The following is a 21,653-nucleotide window of genomic DNA, read 5'->3' on the forward strand; positions in this document are numbered from 1 at the left end:
ATGTTCCTTTCTGACCTGTTTTGTGATTAGTTTGGAAACTTTCTGTTTTCACAGTGCAGACAATAAGTTTACATAACTAAACTTTAGAGGAAAAGAAATAAAGAAATGTTCATGTAATTTTCCACAACTATCATCTCATAGAACAAAATGGATCCATTGCTGCTGCTTTATTGCAAAAATATTGGTTGTCTTTATTTTAAAATCTGAAAACAGAAATAAAGTGACGATTCTAAATGTTGCATCATCTTTTTTAAAAGATGATGCAACATTTAATGCAAAACAAAATGAAAGCTTAAATTTAATGTAGAATGGGTTTTGGTGATTAAACCAGCGACTCCTCACATGGGAGCTGCCATAACAACAGGTGTGGCAGGGAGCTGTCGCCATGACGACAGGATACGGAGCACTTTCTGGACCATGTGGCGGGAAACCTCTTGTCAGGATCAGTTTTCCTCTTTAATATTCGGTGAGCAAATGAATCCGGAGCACGTCTGTTAAAGCGCTTCAGCGCCGCGCTCCCTCCGGAGGGCTCGACTGGACAAAGTAGGATAAATGAGCGACCTCAGGCCCCCACTGCGATCCAAACCCATATGAGCAGACCGTCCAGAACACCAGAACTGGTTTAGCGCTTAAAAATATCATAAATTTCAAAGAATTGACTCCCATCCTGCAAAAGGCAACGAGTGGGGAAAACACAGAGAAATCAGGGACGAACTCGATACCTGTGATTGTTTACTGTTGCCACGGTTACAGCATTACGTCCCCTCCCAACACACACACCCACACACACACACAGAGGCGCTGGCTTTCTGTCGGTCCCACCAGGCGAATGCATCTGCCAGCCAAGATCCGGTCTGAGCGGCAGAAGACTTTCCCAGAGATATCAGTGACGTGCAGACACACACACACCCACACACACACACACACACACACACACACACAGCTTGATGTGTCAGTCGCTGCCCTGTGTTTCCTCAGTCTGCGTCCTCGGGGACGCCGCTGTGCTTCGGTAAATCATGGAGGCCGGCGGCTCGTTGGACAGAGGTGAAAACACGATGGAAGACGCCATGATCCGCTCACAGCAGGGAGTCTGGGCGACAATCGGAGGTCAGTCAGCTGGATCTCATTTACGGCTTGATTTATTTGAATGAAAAATGACGATGTTTCCACCCGTGATGGTCCGGTAGACTCGGTTCGTTTGGGGACCAAAATTGCGACGTTTGTTTAATTTCCAGCTGCTGCGGTTCTCTTTCACACGGCGTGTGAAGATCTTCCTCTCACTTTCTTGGTTCTTACACTTTTAACCACATGAGCCAAACCTAACAAGGCTTCCTTTATAGGTTTTAGACATTATGTTGAATCTAAGGGCGTTTTCACACCTGATACTCCAGTGGACTCGGTTTGATTTCCAGCTGCTGCATTTCTGTCTGAGTCAAAGCAGCCAAACCGTTAGAGCAACCTGTTCCCCTCCTGGCCTGTGGGGGCGCTGCACCAAGAACCACTGAAGGAAACGACACAAAAACCTCTGAAGACACTGAGAGCAACTTCCTTCTTCACCAGATGGAAACAAAAATTCAGGCGTCAGATTTTAACTCTTTGGTCTTTGGCTAAAGACTACAAGCTAGCTTGTTTTGTTTTGGTTGTATTTACCCAGAATGCCCTGCTGTCAACCCTTTTTGGAATAAAATCAACATGCATTGGTTTTCAGATCTTTGTATCAGCAAAACCAGATGGACGCATCATCAACATCAATAAACTCACATCATCTGCATGAAGTGAAGCTGGAACCAGGGAACGTCCTTTCACTCATTTTTATTTTATTTCCTTCTTACCTGCGGCGGCCATGTTGGAGGCTTGAGCTGCTTTGTGTTTGTATTTATTATCATTAAACCTCCATTTCATGATTCACAGCTCTGACTCCGGCACATCTGTGTGAGACATGCGTCTCACCCACCTACATCCTGCAACGACCTCCAACACCTCGGCGCTCCGACCTGACCTCACCTGACCCCAGCTGACCCCTGGTGACCTCTGCAGCCATCTGCTTCAGGCCTCTGAGGCGTGCTGATTGGCTGCAGGGAGGGGAATGTCAGGAGAACAGAGGCTGAAGTTGAGCGCTGATAGTTTCTATCCCCGTTACAGATTTTACACAGAAAGATTTGATCAACCCATAAAAAACTTGATATTTTTAGATAGTCGTCAGACTACATGTTGTATTTGACCGTTTCCTCTGGTTCCTTTTATTTTATGTCACCCTAAAATGTTGCAGCTCGTCAGACGAAGACAAACAAGCAGCTGGTTTCAAGCAACGATTTCATTTAGTGAAGGAACAAACTAATCAAACCAGCCTGGAAAGTAATCAGCCCTTAAACCTAAAAACTGCTTCCTCCACTTCTGGCAAGTATTTAAGTCAGACGCTCTGGAGGCTTTTCCACCATGATCGGCCGGCTGAGGTTCACACAGCAGCACCATCCACATCAAGACCAGACACCGCTCTAAAACCAGGGCATTCTGGGTAAAAACAACCAAATCAAACGCATCTTTTTCCAAAGACAAAACAAAAATCCTCCAACCGCTAAACTCTGACTCCACTCATCACACTTAATTTATGTTTTAACATTGGGGACAAAGGTTGGTTAGCATTTTTTCATGAAGAAATCTTAAAATTAAAATAATTTTTGTATTTATTCAGCTTGCCTCTGATGTTTAAGCGTAACAAAAATGAAAAACAGAGGAAGTCTGAGGTCCTAATGGACCAGATTCTGGTCTGAAGTTTCATATTTTCTCCATCAGTGTGAGTCTGTTAATCTGACCTGGAGCTCTTCTCATCCCAACCTTCAGCAGCAGCCGGGTTTTAAAACCTGGCCCCGTTCGCTCACTTTTCCACTTCATATGTAAAGATTATGATAGAAAACAGCATGAACTGGAAAATGGATGGAGTTAATAAAGCTTCCCAATAATGCTGCTTTCCACAGTTTAATGCACAACAGATGAAGCGCTTGGAGCCAAACACAGCAGCAGGAATCCAAGCTGATAATTTATTCGTCCCCAAAGCCAGCGGCGCTGTGAGGAGAAACAACTGGGCCCACCTGATGGGCCTCACAAAACGCTTGAAAATGCAGCATAAGGATGGGTCAACTCTGTTTCCACAGCGCCGATTCACAACAAACACCTCAAATCAATTCAGCCACACATTCATTCCAACTGATCCTAATTATCAAACAGATCAGTTTGTTATTCATGGCCCCCAACCTCAATGCAGACACAGGTGGTTGATGCAAATAAACACTTCTTTTTCTTGTAGAGCAAAATTTTACAGATAAACAACACAAAGCGCTCAGCCCAAATCAGAAAACAATCAAAGTCTGAAGCTGTTGGCCAATCATTATGCAACTGTGCAAACCTTTTTTTATGTTTTGTATCAACAGTGATTCAGCAAATCAGATTTAAAGAAAAAAATCACAAAAGGTTTGTCTTCATATACTTTTTACAACCACCAAGTGCAACGATTTTGGCCCTCATGGCATAAAGTTGATCAGAGCATCGAGTCGTTGACCTGAAGCATCAACTCCTCCTGGCCAGCAGGGGGCGACAGTGGGGCGGAAAACCTCCTCACCTGTGGGGGCGCTGTACCAAGAACTACTAAAGGAAATGACATGAAATCTCTGAAGACACTGAGAGCAACTTCCTTCACCGAATGGAAACTAAATGGAAGCGTCAGATTTTAGCAGTTGGATGATTTCTCTTTAGTCTTTGGCTAAACACTATGAGCCATTTCTGCTGCTAGCGCTATTCTAACACGTTTGTTTTGGGTGTATTTACCCAGAATGCCCTGCACTGTAGTCCACTTCCAGCTTTTGGAGCAGTTTCCGGTCCACTTGGTGTTCGCATATGCATTCAAACTGAACCAGAGTTCACTTCAACCGAACCCAGATCGAGGTTTGGAGAAGTTTGATTACATTCACACCCCAAACGAACCGGACTTTCTAGGCAAACGGACTGGAGTTGGATTAAAGCAGATTAATCCAAACCTAGATTCTGTTCTGGATTTTACATGCTTCCATGACGAGCTGCTTGGAGTTGTATTCAACATTTGGTTGGATTTCCTCAAGAACACCAGATAAAGTTTGTGTGAAATTTGCATATTTTAAACAGCCTAAGTTTTTTCTTAAAAGTGTTGCAGAGGCCACAAAAGTCAGCATTTCTTCTATGAAAACATTCCAAACTTCAAGAAACAATTTTACAGAAAGTGTTGGCATGATTTCTAAGATGTGTGACTCCATCATGTCTCCTATCTGAAGAGTCTGAGTCATTTTATCTTTATTTATGGAAACAAGACAAACATGAAGCTCCAGATTCAGAGGACCTTCTCAGGCTGTCGTGTGTTTTGGCATCACATCCTGATTTTTATATTTTTAGCCTCTCTCTGAGTCAGGGATGCGAGGTGGGAGCCCAGGAGGGCCCTTACGGTCTCTCATTCATAAACAACAGCAACAATCAGGCAGCTTGAAGCACCTCAGTGGAACCTGGTAGATGAAATATGAAGTCAATGTTTACAGCGACTGGAGACACAAAACCTAAATTACCCATTTCTGTCCTCATAAAACCGGATTCGGTCTCCGCAGCTCAGAGACGCTCAGAAAACTCTCAGGGTCTTGAGAGGAAATGCAGCATCTCTTTCTGCTGAAACCGACCCTAAAAATCACAGCAAAGAGAGAAAATATGTTTATGTTGCTGAAATTTACACTTACAATAAGACCTACCCAGGCCAGTTAATGTATGATGCAAGGCAATAGTTGGGCTTGGAGTGAAAAATGTGTCAGAATCCAAAAGGAGACTGACCCAAATGCAGATTTCCCCCCCACACAACGTTTCTTCTGCCCAAAACCACAATCTAAGACCCCCAACTCATCATCTGGACTCCCTGTGGAGGCACAAATTACCATTTTCCAGAATCACAATTCAATCCCATGCTGTAAAGGAGATGAAAGGATTAAAGTCCTGCATAATGCTTCCTCTCAGGAAGCATTATGCAGGACTTCCAGTGGTGATGTTACATTTTCCCATGAACTAGGGTTGAACTTCATTTACTTGTAAAAGAACCTTTACAGGCTGTGAAGAATGAGGCTTTGCACTGTGTGAAGATTTCATATAGGGAAACAAAGCACCTGACCTGCTGAAATCTCTAAAATACGATGTTTATTATTCAGATTTATCCAGAAATTGGTTGTTTTTATCATTATTTTAAGGCTGTATGTGCAAGAAAAGCAAATATTGAGATTAAATTGGAAAACATGAAATTAAAGTCCCCAAAAGCAGCGATATTACAGGGTAGACGTAGCCCAGAGGGCAACTGTGTGTCTGAAAAGGAAACAGTGACACCAAGTGGCTAGGCGCATTATTACAGGTGAGCCTTTAGTTACATGTAAAGAACTGATTTAACCACGATTCAATTATCTGTATTATTCTAAACCACTTTTATGGTAAAAAAAAAATGTTCAGAATAAAAATGATCACGTATTCAAATTTATTTTGACTTTTTTCTCTATAGTTTTAAAATGAAAATAAATTGTGACAGCAAAATGATTGGGTCAGAACATCTAATAACCTTTTTGTTCCCATGCTGCAGTGGTCCGCCTTAGAGCCGCCATTATTGATATGTATGTTTTTACTGAGGGCTGTTTGTTTGAATAAATGAACTGTACCTTTAAACAAAATGTCGCGTCTCTGACCTGTGGTGTCCGTGGCGCGCCTGAAAGTTTCTCCCGGTGGATAAAGCAGATCATCTGGCTTTGAAACAAGAAGTTTTCACCGCTGGTGAGTTCGATGTTTTTTGTTTTGTTTTTTTTACAGTTTTAGTCATTTTAATGTTATTTAAACATCTAACGTTCGTTTTAGGTTTATTCGTATTTCTAAACCAGCCGTTTGTCAGTTAGCAGCAATGCTAGCTGTTCTTCTTGTGAAATGCTCTTTTTAAAAAAAAAATGTAAACGTCTTTCTTTTGTCCTAATTTATTTTAGATAATAAAATGATTAAAATAATTGTAAACTAACTGCAGTTAAAGGGGCCGCTATTGCTAGCTAAATAGAGTAAATGCGCACCTTCGAGTGCCGTCTAATTACTGGAGTAGGTTGCGATTAATCACTTCTACAAATAGAAGATTTGACCGCTTTTTTAAAACGTTATGCTATGTATTTATTTATATTGTATTCATTAGCTTTAGTCTAATCTCAAACGTTAAGAGCTTGTCAGACTTATTCCAGATTCCATGTTTTTTTTAATAGAAACCCTATATTACATTAAATGCCTCAATAATGCAGCTCAAAATCCCATTTAACATAATAGACGTGGACTAATTTTCCTAAATTGCTTTATTTACTTTATTTATTTACTTATGTTTACCTAACTTTGTGATTTGTGAAACTTTTTATCATTTCGGAGGATTAGATGGTTGTAGACTAATTCATACAGGTTCAAATTTAAAATGACTGATGAACCCTAACTGAGTTATTGCACAATGAATTAATATAATATAAAAACAAATATTTTTTAAAATGTTAACCCTTTTATTAAAGTGGAGGTCAGCTCAGGAAACCATATCAAATATCAAATATAGCAACTGATTAAAGATTGTTTGCCTCTAATACGAACCAGAGTTAAAACTTTACATTGTCTATGCAGAAATTGTATCTTAAATCTTTTCTGTTTGTATTGTATAATAATCTTCACATCACTTTCCTATGATCCCAGTAATAGCCACCCAAAGAAGCATATAAAGTTAGATTCTTTAGGGATTTTCCTCCAGTCAACAAAAGAAACTGACTCTTCATAAGTACAAATAAAACTCCAACATGTTGATTTGTACTGCTTTTTAATGTTTTTATCAATCTGAAATGATAAAATGCATACCATGTAGCAAACCAAAATCAACAAAGCTCTTTACAGAAATCGCAGCTCATTCATACACTCTACAGTCCAGACTCTTAGCTCAAAGTCATTTTACTTCAGTAATTGTTTTGGAAGCAAAAACTGACGTTTTAAATTTTTTTTTGTTGTTACATAAGCCGAGTCAAGAGCATCTATAAACTACCGACGGGCCTGGTTTGAGTAAAACTGGATGCTGTGTAGAGATTAGTCAGCAGCATTACGGTTACAGTTGAGCGTGCAAGCCCCCCAGCTAATAAATACATTCTAGATACAAAAACCCTGTAAGTGCTGCATTTTTAAAAATTTATCATAAGGCTCCAAATATGTCTAATCAATCATCCTGCTGCCAACCAGTTCTTAATTTTTCAGATTTGATTTCTCATCCAATACAGTTAAAACACTGAATTAGAATCTGTTGTAGTTCTTCTACTGCACCACAGGAGGGCAGTAGTGTCTCATTTCACCTGACTGGGAGGATTTGGGTTTTCAACGTTGCACCTGCAGACAAAGAGTCCGGTTGAATCGGTTCTCATCCTGAAATCTTTCCTGTCTTTTGGGAATATGAGGAGGTTTACATTTGTTAGGTAATGCATCAATGGAGCTGAATTGGGTTGAAATTTTGGGTTTGCATTAGGCACAGTGCTTGTATAGGCCTCAGTCCTAATAGGGGGCTGAGCCCTATTAGGACTGCGGTCTGCATTGTGGTCTGCATTGTGTTATTGGAGTGTGTGAGCTCTGGACGACCCGCTTTAGCATCTCTATGTCCTACATGTTCTGGTGTAGATGTAAGTGCATTAATTTTCACAACCTTGCACATCTTTGTCCTGTCTTTGCTTTGTAGAGGCTTACTTTGAGGGTTCTGGACGGTCAGCAGTGGGCTTTTGTGTCGCTAAACTCCATGAAACAATTCTAGACGTTTCCGTCTCCTTAAATGGTCTGCATCCAGGTCAGACTGTTCCTCCTGGATGGTTAAGGTTGTGGTGATCCGTTGTGGTCAGTGAGTGGACCCAGTTGTACATTACAGGTAAAGAGATTCTGACCTGTTCATCATCACAGCTGCTGCTTTCGTTGGGTTTTAAGAAATGAAACCGACTCTGAGGGATCAGAATGAAAACCGTATTGGACCGGACCTCGATACCATCCCACATACTTCAGGTACTGAATGTGGATGATGTATTTTCTAGGTAGGTTCAAGGCAACAAATCATTTGTTTCTGGCATCACTTTAGATCAACTCCAATTTGGACTTTGATAATATTCTTTGATACAAAATATTTCCCCAATAAAACATAAAACAAAAGTGTTAAAAGAAAACAAAACGTGGAAAACATTCAAAACAACAGTGATGCACTTTAAAAGCACACGCTTTACAACTTCTCAGCCATCTTCTCTGTTTTTAGTAATGTATACTTTATAATACAGGTATACAAGTTAAAATGAAGCAAAAAAATAAATATCTTAAACCAATGGAAGTTTATATATAGAACTCATATATATTTATAGGTATAGCTTACTTTTGAGTAGGGTGAGTGATCTGACTCGTTTCCACAGACAAAAACCCGAGAGCCGTAAAGAACGATCAGCTCTGAGCCTTTGAGTCGTGAGTTAAACTGCTGCGATGGTGGCGGACATGAAGTGAGGGCACAGTGACGGTCATCAGCTTCAGTCCTGCATCTTTAAGACATCGTGGATTTTTTTTTTCCAAAGCTTTAGAAAACAAACGCCAGATGTCGTCTACTATTCCTACTCCAAAATAAAAGCCATTCAGAATATTTACAGACCCCCACCAGCTGCAAAATGTCCAACAGTGTTTCATGTAAGACAGCAGTGGTGCAGGATTGACCTGCAGTATCAGTACATACAGACAGAAACTTGTTTTTTGTTTTTGGATCAAGCAGCCATATCTGTTTTACAAAAGAGTACTTGTGACCCTTCCTCGGCCGTGCGCGGTTCACACCCTGGACTACCTTTGTTAAATCTTTGGTTGAGCAGTCTGAAAGATAAACAATCCACTTTCACACAACTTCACTTCCTCCTTAAAAAACAACATAAAAATGTTCACATTTGCACACAATCATTCCTTCTTCCCTGGAGGCTTAATTACCCCCCCGTCAAACACAGCTACCCCCCATCCGTCACTTCCTCTGCTCTGTTCTGAAGCCCGACTGAGAACAACCACACGTCTTAAAGGAGACAGAGCAAGAAAAAAGGGCGACATCGAAGAAGAAATGAAAAGCAACCAAAGGTTTTAAAGGAACCGGGCCAAGAGGGACGGGGTTGAGCCCGCTCCTCATCGGGGCTGCGAGGCGATTATCTTCGACACAAAGTTGACAATGGCGCTGGCCGGCTGGTCCGGGTCCAGCTCCGCGAAAATGTGGCCAATGTTGTCCGTTGTGCTTCCCTGCTTCCGCGCCACGAATCCGAAGAGCCTGAAAAGAAACGAGAGATTTAAAGAGGAGGAAGGTCGGATTCAGCAGGAAACGCTGCTGATGGAGCAGCCACTCACTTGGCTGGGCCGCCCTCAGGGTTGCTCCATCTGGAAGGGTAAAAAATACACAAGTTAGGGATTTCTTTTTCTCATGTTTTCCCTGGACACAGAGAACTGTTCAAATGCATAGTAAGGATGAAAAATGGACCTCCAGTCACAACTACAGCTTCTTTACATGCCTCTAAGGAAACTAAATTGTAATTTTAAAATCCTTCTGATCTTTCAAAGGTTTTACTCCCAAAAATGCTTCCAAATCTGTAATCCCTTCATTTTCTAACAGATTCACAACTAGATTGTAATTAACACCTTATTTAAAATTGTTAGTCATCTTGGCCTAAATATTTTTGTTGCAAAAGAAAATTGTGGAGGGCACATTTCCTCTAATTCACTAATAGTGAGCTAATTTTTCATTCCGCATGTTTGCTAACTTTGAAAACGTTGAGCACACTTCGCTTTTGCAAAATATTTTTCAAAATAAATTCTAAAGCAGTAATTTACTTGGCTGTTTTATGAACTTTCATGTGAGTAAAGTTTAAAATCTGTTAGACATTTCTTCACGCTCTTATTTTGAAGTCTGTTTACACAGCATTTTTTGTTTCCTCAAGTTTTAACATGGACAGTAGAGAACAAGATATAAACATAAATACTATATCTAAAGGTGTCATACAACATGTCAATTATTATGTAATTATACATAATTGATGCTTGAGGGTTGTAGTCTTTCAAGGGTAAATATAATTTGCATTGAAGTTTATGATATAGCGATTTAGGGTTAGTGAAACTAATGTTAATGATTCATGCTATATGATTAGCACAGCTAACGTTTTAGTTAGCCCATCAGTGCATGTCAGATTTGTTGGAAATTCTCCACCAATCCAGTTTTTAGAGAGAAAGCTGGTTACTGTAGCTGGTTTAGTTTTGTTTCACATTTTGTTTTTTGATACATTCAACAAGGGAAGGGTTGAACACAAAAGAAATCATGAGTCTAGATTTCTGTCTGACTTACTTCCTGTCCTGAGGGTCTGTATTGCAGAAGGTGACGGTGTTAGCAGGATAGTGGCGTCGGAAAAAAAGCCTGGAAAAGAGGAAAAAATCATGTTGCTGGATTAGTTTTTTCATGGAACTGCTTACAAATGTTGCTGTGGAAAGTTTCTACCAGAATGTTTTGGTCATTTTGAGTTTATTCACCAGTTACATGATGTTATCTAAACAACACTCAGTTTGTGTCTGAGAGTGTGTGGTTAGGTAGTCTGAATTTAGTTCATTTTGCAGCGTCATGTATCTCTGGTAAGGACATGCCTAAAGATAAAACCGAAACCTTGTGTTATTCTGACTGGTGTCAGAACGGGGAGGATGTTTCCGACTTACTTCCTCTGGTTGTCAGTGAGCGTGATGCCCTGGGAAGACACCTTGAAGTGCACAACGGTGGCGGTGGGGGGCGAAGCCGCAGCCAGCGTCTCAGAAATCGCCTTGGCAACAGCCTGGGGACCCGTCAGGGACTCCATCTCCACCGAATTGATATAGAGAACGTTGCATGCTGGGAGGAGAGAGAAATCACCCCAGATGGATCAAACGTGTTGAGCAGGATCACCTCTGTTCATGCAGAAAACGTTTTAACGTGGCTCATGCTTCAGGAAGGAATCTGGGAGTTTTAGGAGGAAAATCATTCCACAGAAAGGTTACTGAGGAGATGCTGGACGCTGCTGTTAAGAACATAGACCAACATGTAAGATGCACATTCCAGATGTGAAAGTGGTTTTACCATGGGACTCAGCTGGGGCCCTCTGCACTGAGATAACAAGGAGTCAAGTTGTGAGAATCTAAACGCTGCCTCTGACACCAGATAACTGAACTTTCAACAGCAGGATTAGATGTTTCTGATGTGTTACCTGCTCCTTGTTTCAGCCTTTCAGCCAGCGGGTTTGTAGCTGTGACCTCTGGAGCTTCTTCCATCAGATCTACAGAAAGCACATTTACAACCTTAAAAAAAACCTAAAGCAATGCTTCTAAAAACAGAGTGGAAGGTCAATCAATACCTGTGGTAGGGATGAGGAGTTTGCAGGGGAGCGCCAGAGGTGTGATGGCATGCTGGTAGACCAAAGCAGAGAGACAACCTGCCAAACAGAAAAACAACTCTTTCAATTAATCTTTCATACTCAAAGTAGCCTCAACTTGTGAGAGAAAATAAGGAGACATTTAGTCAATAATCACCAAAAGTCTCTCAAAAGGTTGCAGCACTCTTGAAATAGCTAAGATGTCAAGGTGTGTTCACAGAACCATCAAATGTTTTGGGTTGCAAGAAGCGGGTTGAGAGAAAAAGACACCAATGACTTGCCAAGGATTTGAGAAGAATCAATCCTGAAGCTACCAGGAATCCATCTGTCATAGACTCTAACTGCCACCTACTTGGAGGAACTAGAGTACAAGAAGTTCAGAGCTCACCCAACCACTGCTGAACAAGAATCTGAAGCATCTAGACTGGGCCAAGAAATGTCTGAAGACAGATTCTACAAAGGCTTTATGGATGAAATGAGAGTGACTCTTGAAGGACCAGATGGATGATCCTGTTGGTGGATCAGTACCAGGTACAGAGGTTCACTTCCTGCTAGGAAGGGTGAGGTGGGGTACTGTAAAGAGCTGATTGGGCCTTTTTGGATTGAAGAATGCCTCAAAATTAACTTCAGAACCTGCTGCTAGTTTCTAGAAGACATTTTCTTCAAACAGTGGTTCAGGAAAACATAGACATTGGTTTCATGCAGGACAGTTTTCCATCACATGTATCCAAGTAGCCAGTAGAGGTATTATAGATAAAACTGCTAACATGGCTCCCTTGCTCTAATGACCTGAACCCATTGAAAACAGTCCACAGTGTTAATGTAGATTATAAAGACATCATTTTAATAAGTTAGAGAAAAGCAGATATATGCTTATGTTTGACTTGTCTAATTGTACAAAGATGGCTGCTGATGTTCTGCTTACCAAAATAAGGCTCATTGGGACAGCCTTTCAGCTTCACTCCTTTAGGACTGCTCTCAATCAGGAAGTGCCTCACCAGCTCGTTGGTGATGTCACCTGCATGGCACAGAACAACCGATTAACATCGGACCAGTTCTCAGTTCTTTGTTGCCATGATATAGAATAGAATAGAATAGAAGTACTTTATTCATCCCAGCAGGGAAATTACTTCGCAGTTACAGCATAGAGACAAGACAAGACACAATAACAACGTCCGGGTGTTTAGTCTGGAGTTTGGCTGCGGTAGAGCTGATGACGTCACAGGCCACCGCTGCATCAGCTGATGGGGGAATGTAAACAGCGATCAAAATGGCGGACGTAAACTCCCTCGGTAAATAACACGGCCGCATTCCCACAGCCAGAAGTTCAATGTCCGGGCTACAAATCTGTTCCTTCATGTTAACATGGCCGGGATTACACCACCTCTCACTCACATTATCTCAACCTTAACTGGGGCCAAATCAACAGTGGCTGCAGTACAGAAGCCTCCTACCTTTCTTGCTCTGATGCACAGAGGGTGGAGGGGACGCCACCTTCATGGCCAAGCCGTACGCCCCTCTGAACGAGTGGCTGTCTCTGATGACGAAGGCTCCCGGCTCTCTGTCTTTCAGCAGGTTGATGGCTGTAATCACACAACATATTTATGAATACATCAGAGGAAGTGTGGATGTTGAGAGCAACATTTTGTCGTCTGAAGGTGGACCGCCTTCAGACGGTCAACCAGCCAATCACTGTGCCTCTGTAGAGCACTGATACTTTTATACAAGATAATCTCTGATTATTCAGTTTCCAGACACTATTCTGGTATAAATCTTTTAAAACATGAGTATCATGAGATTAATGTCTAGATATTGATTTGCATGGATGTTAAAAGAATAATGGGCAAAAAGAAGAGCTTTGTTCCAGCAGATAGAGTAACAAGAACATTACAATACTAGGGTCACATTACTGTTTGTTTTTTAACAAAACAAATATAGATTGTTGTAATTTTTCAATTTAACCTCTTAGCCATAGCAAAGCGGTGACACTAACTAGATTTGAGTGCTAACATTTAAATATAGGAAGAAGCAATAAAGCTCTAAAATGATGCAAATTAAAAAAAATTAAGAAGTAAACCATGAGCTTAGTCTCCAGCATGACGACTTGCTTCAGACACTCAGGAGACAAGCTTTAGTCCTTACTGCTGCACATGTGACAGTTTAAGAGAGATGAATGAGATATTCAGTAATTCTCTACATATGCTGTGGTTTTCACTCTTTGGGACTGCACTAAATATAAACTGCATGCGCCTGATGTCATTGCAGTTGTGCATGATTTCAAGATGATGCAATATAACGCAAGGGAGAAAATGCATGCAGGATGGCTGGTGGCAACTGACCCAAACCAAAGACCACATGCATATTCATTATTTCTACAAAATGATGTTACAGGGTCACTGATTTTATGTCCATCATCTCAGAGTGAAAACCATGAATATTTAACCATCTGTGCAGCATTAAATGAAAACATAACACACCTTCTAAAAGTATGTGCATATCCCACCATTAACCAAGCCTAAAGAACACAAGATAAACTGTAAATGATTCCTTACTTGATTCATAATGCAAAACAAAAAAAAGGAATTTTGAAGAGACCCAGCCAGTGTCCAGACTTATGCTGGGTGGGGGAAGCCAAGGGTGCATTCACAGCAGCCCTTGGCCCAGTTGAAGTGAACTCTGGTGCTGTTCGAATGCAATGCCAAGTGGACTAGGGATTGCCCCAACAGCAGGAAGCGGACTACAGTGCAGTACAGAATGGCTAAATACAACCAAAACAGACATGTGTATCGAGCGCCAGCAGGAGAAATGGCTTGTGTTCTTGTACCAAAGACAAAAGCAAAATCCTACAATCAATAAAATCTGACGCCACTCCATTTTTATTAAGTTAGTAAAGAAGGAGGTTGCGCTCAATGACGTTCGTTTGATACAGTGCAGTGTGAAAGTGAACCATACCTGCTGAAATTTCAATACATGTTGCAATTTTGGTCAACAAACAGTCCACTAGACAATCAGGCTTAGAAACACCCCAAAAGGTAGGCTCATATCAAAAAGGGCTTTTCCACCGCTGAGGTTCAACTTCTTAACCGGGGCTGGTGCTAGAGCCAGTTCCTCACTGCTTCTATGAAAGAATTCATGAAGGAGGCATCCTGATCAATGCCTGAATTACTTGGACTGATTACTTTTCATTGGGAGGAGCAGTGGCTCTACTTTTTGTTCCCCTCAGATGCTGATGACAACAGAAGCATAGCAGACACTCCCTTCATTCGTAACTACACTTTCAGATATGTTTCATGAACATAAAACACTCCAACCCCAGAACAAGACAAATTTGTTCTGAAAACTTTGTACAAAGCATTGACTTTGGGAATACAAAGAGAGAATAGCCCTTGAAAGAAATTGTTTTCACACAAAATACCTCAAGGGGACTGTTTAGTGATCCTCATCCAGATCCACAAAGTACACATGGTTAAGACAACAAAACAATGATTTATTTAAGTTAAAGATCTGGTCCAATATCCCCCAGCCAGGATTAAAATCCACACTGCTCCTTCTGAATGTGAGGAGCCTCTTTTCCAACAACTAAAACAAAGTTACCCCACAGAGGCTGAAAACGTGAACTCGACAGTCTAAAAGCAGCGTACCTTGCTCCCTGGAGATGTCTGGCTTGTACCAGAACTTGGTAGTGTCCTGAACAAATTTAACATTCAGCTTGGTCTCCGGGGTTCCATCTGCAGTAAAAATAAAACTACGATGAGAACCTTTGTTTGTGAAAAATGAGATATGATATACAGTTATAGAAAAATGCTTCAAGGCTCTTTTATCACATTATAAATCTTGTCTTGAGGACATGACAAATCTGAATTCAGATATTTATTAATTCTGCTAGAGATAGCTTGGAAGAACCCTCTGAACATCTGAATAAGTATGTGTTCTCAAAATGTATGTTCTTACCATTCATATTGAACCGTGAGAAGTCTGAGAGGGTGTGGAAGTAGCCAGGAGTACTCCCTCCACTCACTGGGGACATGATCTTCCCATTTAGCGTCCCATAGGACAGTGCTCCATTTGGTCTATCGCCACTTGACATGCGTCTCTTCTCTGGGAGCTGTGGCTGGAAGCCAGGGGCTGGGCTACCTTGCCTGAAACCTACACTCATCCCCCCATCCGAGTAGCCAGCAGGGGAAATGGGAAAGGAGGGAGTGGGTGGCCCCTGATATCCCGAAGAGCTACTCTGCCTCGACAAGTTTCCATGTCTTTCATCTGGTGTGGTGTAACCACTGTGCATGGGGTGACGATCTAAACTGGGGCTTCTCTGGGACATTTGTGTAACAGATGAATGACAGCCCAACACTGGGCTTCCTTGAGGGTGTGTGATAGATGGCTGTCGGCTAAGCACAGGACTGCTCTGAATGGCCTGACCCAGGGACGGCTGCCGGCTGAGAATCGGGCTGTGTTGAGAAGTCTGTCTGCTGAGAACTGGACTGCTCTGTGCTCCCTGAGGCAGATGACGACCAAGGATCGGACTGCCACCAAGATCTGCCATTACTATCTCAAAGCCGTTAGATGGGGGGGTTTGACCTGTCTGGATGGATCCATCTTGTTTGACACTGAAGTTCTGCTGGAGGACGGGCTTATAGTTGGAGCAGTGGATGTTTGGTTGTAGCTGGAGACTTTCATTGCCATGTGTGGTCTTTGAGGGCTCTGAGAGAGGTGGGCTGGGTTCAGAGCCTGGATAGCTTCCCAGTAGGCTGCTAGGACCAAGATAGGACAGTGTTGGGGTTGTAGATCCAAAGTAGGAAGAGGTTGGAGAGCTGGAGTCCAGGTAAGGAGAAGTGGATGGATTTAGGTCTTGATTTGATGGCGTGCGAGTAGGGTACGAACTCTCTGGGGGGTGTGAGTGGAACCCAGAATCAAAAGTCGGTTGGGATGGAGTGCTAATGCTGCTTTCTGCTTGGAGATGATCTCTACAATTGAGGGAAGAAATCTATTAGTTGGGTTGTATGGATCGCATTTGCCTAGTGTATGAATGTAGCCTTAGTTTGAGGACCAGGACTTGGCACTATGTAACTGACTCACCCCTGTGAGTCCTGGATGGGACTGCTGCTGGATAAAGGTGGGTTCAGTGTATGAGTGGTTGGGCTTGGACCTCGCTGCTTGATGTCTCCAGGAGGACTAAGGCTCCGAGGTGATGTTGGTGGCTGTCCGCCTACCACTGCCGACCTCGCCACAGACTCCACATAGCTTCTTGGGCCTTGATTAAAAAAAAAAAAGAGTGTAAGATTTAAATGTATAGCCTCATGCTGTACATTTTTGATGATTGGTTTCTGAATTGTGTTTTTTTCCCCTTGAGCAAGAGATACAATGGAACAATCAAGTCAAAGGAGAAGGAACTAATAGTGAATGCTCCTTTAAAAAAATAAAATAAAATGAGTAGCTGATGATGCTGACAAGGATAAGTGAGACGGATCTTAAAGGGCGTATCACCATCATCACCAGTCAGAAAACCTACAAACCCTTTAAAATAAGACAAATAAAGGGGTTTTAAAAATCCAGTCAAGTTTTTGAAACACAATTAGCCTTTTGATAGATGCCCACTAAAACAAAATGGCATTACTATATACTGTATATCAACAATGATTCATTTCCTGGAACTGAACAGTACCACACAAATTTCTCTGTAGACGAGAAAACTTTCTCAAAGCTGGGATCAAATGGAGGTGTGCCCGCTTATTGGAGAAAGTGAAAGGATAGAGTGAGCACATCCAGGAAATGAGGAGGAGCTCTGTGGAAGTAAAGCCTAACCCTAAAGGTGGGGAAGTGGACAATGGGAATTCCTAGGAAGGAACAAACCAAAGCTTGAGGGATAAAAATGCTACACAATGCAGCTACATCAGATGTAGAGGCGGAGGCAGCTATTCACGAGAATTAAGTTTAGCTGGAAAAAACATCCTTGCTAAAAATTAGCTGTTACAGCATGTTTCTGTGACTGAGCTAGATTTGTTTGTTTGGGGAGGTGTGAATGTGCAATCAAACTCTGATAAGGAACCAAAAAGGCAAACTCTGGTCCACCTACAAACCTAGCTCTTGACTCAGTGGAAGTGAACTAATGCAATTCTAAGGCATATGTGAATGCCAAGCAGACCAGAAACTGTTATTTCCGCGTCGTTTCCTTCAGTGGTTCTTGGTGCAGCACCACCACAGGTGAGTGGGTAAACGGGTTGCTTAGAGGATTTGGTTGGTTTGACTCAGTGCAGTATGAAAGAGAACCACAGCAGCTAAAAAATGGAACAAATATTGCAGTTTTGGTCCCCAATAAAACTGAGTCTGACTGTGAAAACATCCTAAATCTCTGGGTAAGGTGTTTCTGTTTTGTCTCTTTTGACTTCTTCCTCCCCATGGAATGAATCACCATATTAACCTTCACTCCCATTCAAAGTGCTGACTATGACTACTTTTGACCTGGTTGGGTGTTTTTTCTTTTTTTGCATTCATGCCCAAGTTTTATGTTTTAAAATTAATGTCAACACTCTGTGCCAACTTTCAACTTTGTGTTCCTGAATGCCTTGTGTGTTTCAATTTAAACAGGTCTTTGGTGGGAGGGAAGGAACCTGTCCTGAGCTATTAGCCTGAACAGAAGTTATAAAAATGATGATAATCGCCCTTTAAGATAAATGAGGTGGCTACTGCAACAATCTCCAATTCTTACCTTCCTCCCTTTCACTGCTCTCATCATCTGTTTGGCATCATTGGAGATAACGCAGAAACAACATATTGTAAAGAACAACATGATGTAGGAATTCACAGTCTTAGTAATGGCGGCGTCTTCCTTGGAGCTTACAGCTCTAAGCAAATCAACATCCCATCCTTTTGATTTAAACATTATTTTCATTGTTGTTTCTTCAGATGACCTGAAGGTCTTGTTACAGTGACTAGGAGGTCACTGCACAGTAATCCCTGACCTATGACCATAAAGACATCTTCATGGTTTCAGGACCAACCTGAGCCTGTTTGGTTGAGGAGTATTTCTGCCGGGTTGTGAGGCTTCAAGCCCAGGGCTGACAGAGGAGTCTTGGTAAGACCAGGAGGAGACCGACCTGGAGGGAAACGGGGCAGTTAGCACCACACAAAGACAGAGACTTACAGCCATGCTGACAGCGGTTACCTGTTGACCATCTGACTTACAAACTGTGGTTCCATTTAGGATGCTATTTTTATTTCTGTCAACTCTTAGAAATGTGATTTGAACAACCAACCAGGTAAGGAACCATCAGCATGTCTGGGTGGTACAAAGACGGACATATTCAGTTGGGTGTTCCCATGCTTCATGCTCTGATGGAGGATCAAAACATGCATGTGACCAATCTCAGTCAAACTCTGACCCAACCTGACTCCTAGTAGAACAAGGTGCATTAAAGCAGAGCTGAGTTGAACCGATGAAGAACCTCTGATTAAAGGTTTTGGGGTCTTTGCCTGTCTGGACCATGAAGCAAATCAGGCATTAAACATTAAAGATACGTAAACACATCTAAGTTTAAACTGAAATAAAGTCAAAGGTCTTTATGCCCTAACCTCTAATCATAAAAGAGTTTATTGGACTAATACCTGCTTACTCCTTTTAACTGACACTTTTTTCCTACCAGTTAAAACTAAGAAATATGATTTACAGGCTCATACATTATCAGTTAAACAACTTTTAATCTTTTATGAAGATGTATGAAACTAAAGGCTCTCCCATACTTCATCCAAAGCGTTGAAATTAGGATGCGTCTTCCTTTCCTTCTCGTCACCAGACTTGAGTCAAACTATTTTGCACACAGCTCTGTGCAAAATGTTGTGGAATTTGTCCAGAAGCTTGTTGCCATGTTTTACGCAGATATTTGCCCCGATGGCAGTGTTAATATTTCGCTTCCACTGCTTCTCTTCAACTATCCGGTTTTTGTGGCTGCAGGCGACATGACTAGTTTTGAGGACCGTTTATCAGACATGGTGAGAAATTACGGTAATTTGTATGGATATTCACACAATACCTATAAAGATTGTCAAAATGGCTAAAAACTCCTGAATAGTAAAGTCACTGTCAGTGGAAGAGAAGAAAGGTGTGGCTCTCTCTCCATGGCGTTGACTCCTGGAAGCACCAGGTGACCCCAGGTGGTCACCTGCGTCTTATATGTATGTAAGGTGTGAGTAATACGAACATCCTGCTACCATGTGACGGCACATCGACTGTTCAGCTTTGAATGAAGTATGGAAGAGACTCGACTAAACACTGGTGAAATCATGTATCTGGGAAAAGGTTTTATTCCTGCTGAATCACTGAGATGATTTATCATTTTTCATGCCAAAAAGTAATTATTCTGAACAACAAGAAAATGTAACAATGAAAGAAGCAGGTTGTGGCAGGGAAACAGGGCAGCAATGGGAACTCAGTCACAGGAGCAGGAAGAGCAGCAGCTGCTGAGAGTTTGGTTTGTAAAGACAAGTTTTCATTTGAAGCTTTGACTGCTCTGCAGTCTCATCACAGTGCTGCTCTTCAGTGTGGTTTTCACGCCAAAGCCGTGCAGGGCTGTGATAAGTGATGGGCAGAGAGACACTCAGGCACAGAACAGGGATCAGGGATCAGTATGGCTGACGGGTTGGGACGGTGGGACTCCCTCCACTTACCAAAGAATCGCAATCAATTCTTTGAAACCGCACCTTTTGGTCATAGATGGTACGAGTGGGAGAGACATGAAGACTGAAGCACCTTCTACTGAGAACAGACTGCACTGATCCTCAAACATGCATTTTCAACAAGATTGGCTGGGGAATTGGTCATTTTTACTTCTACACTGCATTTTGTGCCAAGCTGAGAAAACTAGTGTTCTTAAGAACAGCGTTACCTGTTAATGAGGACCTAAAGACGACAGCAGAGGAACTGAGCTGTGTAACTAAAAACTAGGCATGTAGTTATAAGGAAGCTAACTCGGGTCCAAAACACATCACTTGCATCCGACTCGGCAATTTTTCCCTGACGAAGACTCCAACACAGCCGTCTCTCTACGGACCACTGGACGTGCGAGATCGAGTATTTGCGAGAGAGAACTGGAAAATCCCGCCAGCTGCTTGAAGAAGATCGCCGTGTCACTTTTTAATTTATTTTGGTAATTCTGAGTTCCGACCATGTCTAAGTACACAGATTTTTTTCAGCGAGTAAAAGATTTAAGTTTGTATATCCCCCTGTTTTACTTTGCCACTGTCTCACTCATGACATTCCCCTCACTTTGCTGTGTGACCAAAATAGACCCAGGGCTATCTTGGTCCCTTGGAGATGCAGTCATGGAGGAATCACCAACGGTCTGTGAGACCCTGTTGACCCCGTGTTAATTGATGCCTACATCATCCAATCTGATTTCCTGTTGGATCAGGGACCAAAACGGATGCGGTGTGCTTTACTAGGCTACATTCATATAACAGGTGAAGGTCACCCATATTCCATCTTTGCCTGGTACTCTGAATGACCCAATTCAAATCTATTAACCCTAAAAAAAATCTGATTTATGACACTTTTATATGCGGTACAAATCAGATACCTATCTGATAGTTTTTAAAGAGTCTGAATGGTCATTTTTTCATTTTATCTGACGCTTATGTTGCTGACGTGTTACATGCATTGTCAAACTACAATAGAAGAATCCAGACACAATAAATCTGAACACAAACAATGGCTGAAACAAGCAGTGCTGACTCTGGATGGAGCTAATCAACAGAAAGACAGTGAGCTACTTTAATTATTTAGAGTAACAATTCGATCCAAATTGGAAAATCATTTCATAGACTGCAGTGTCCATTGTTGCTTCCATAAACAGAAGTCTGATTACAGTCACATTCAATGAATGAACAACCACGTAACAAAGTCATAACGGAGCATCAAGATCTGCTGTGTGAACGTAGCCTGAGACGTCTGAAAGCCAACGAAGGAACATTATTTCTGCATGTTTTTTAGAGGTCATCTTGGCAAAAGGTTAACTGGAACAGAACTTAATAAACTGAAAAAGTTAGTAAGACAACATGACCTATACGACACTAATAGAAAGAAGAGTTAAACATCTAGATTGAATGGTCACATTTTTATCAGGGTTATAATCCTTCAAACCTTCTTTCCTGTTTTTTCATATGGGGGAAAATCTCAAACAGGAAGAGGAGTTG

General features: G+C 41.8%; 1 protein-coding gene across 10 annotated transcripts in view; it reads right to left on the reverse strand.

Moving 5' to 3' along the window:
- Positions 1 to 6,854: 6,854 nt before the first annotated feature.
- The window catches only part of LOC102224286 (tensin-1-like), a 115,530-nt gene continuing 100,731 nt past the window's right edge, over positions 6,855 to 21,653 (reverse strand). For 8 of the 10 annotated variants that reach the window (XM_023336789.1, XM_023336792.1, XM_023336788.1 and 5 more), the window contains 13 exons: positions 18,467 to 18,562; positions 16,545 to 16,719; positions 15,420 to 16,432; positions 15,110 to 15,196; positions 12,923 to 13,051; positions 12,394 to 12,486; positions 11,451 to 11,528; positions 11,304 to 11,372; positions 11,177 to 11,203; positions 10,783 to 10,951; positions 10,421 to 10,489; positions 9,433 to 9,462; positions 6,855 to 9,355 (listed from right to left, as the gene is read on the reverse strand). In XM_023336789.1, the coding sequence (XP_023192557.1) occupies positions 9,217 to 9,355; positions 9,433 to 9,462; positions 10,421 to 10,489; positions 10,783 to 10,951; positions 11,177 to 11,203; positions 11,304 to 11,372; positions 11,451 to 11,528; positions 12,394 to 12,486; positions 12,923 to 13,051; positions 15,110 to 15,196; positions 15,420 to 16,432; positions 16,545 to 16,719; positions 18,467 to 18,562 (2,174 nt within the window). In that variant the 3' untranslated portion in view covers positions 6,855 to 9,216. The remainder of the gene's footprint in view (positions 9,356 to 9,432; positions 9,463 to 10,420; positions 10,490 to 10,782; positions 10,952 to 11,176; positions 11,204 to 11,303; positions 11,373 to 11,450; positions 11,529 to 12,393; positions 12,487 to 12,922; positions 13,052 to 15,109; positions 15,197 to 15,419; positions 16,433 to 16,544; positions 16,720 to 18,466; positions 18,563 to 21,653) is intronic. The other 2 variants (XM_023336797.1, XM_023336791.1) reach the window with 1 other exon arrangement.

This window comes from Xiphophorus maculatus, chromosome 7, assembly GCF_002775205.1.
Source record: "Xiphophorus maculatus strain JP 163 A chromosome 7, X_maculatus-5.0-male, whole genome shotgun sequence".
Taxonomy (NCBI): domain Eukaryota; kingdom Metazoa; phylum Chordata; class Actinopteri; order Cyprinodontiformes; family Poeciliidae; genus Xiphophorus; species Xiphophorus maculatus.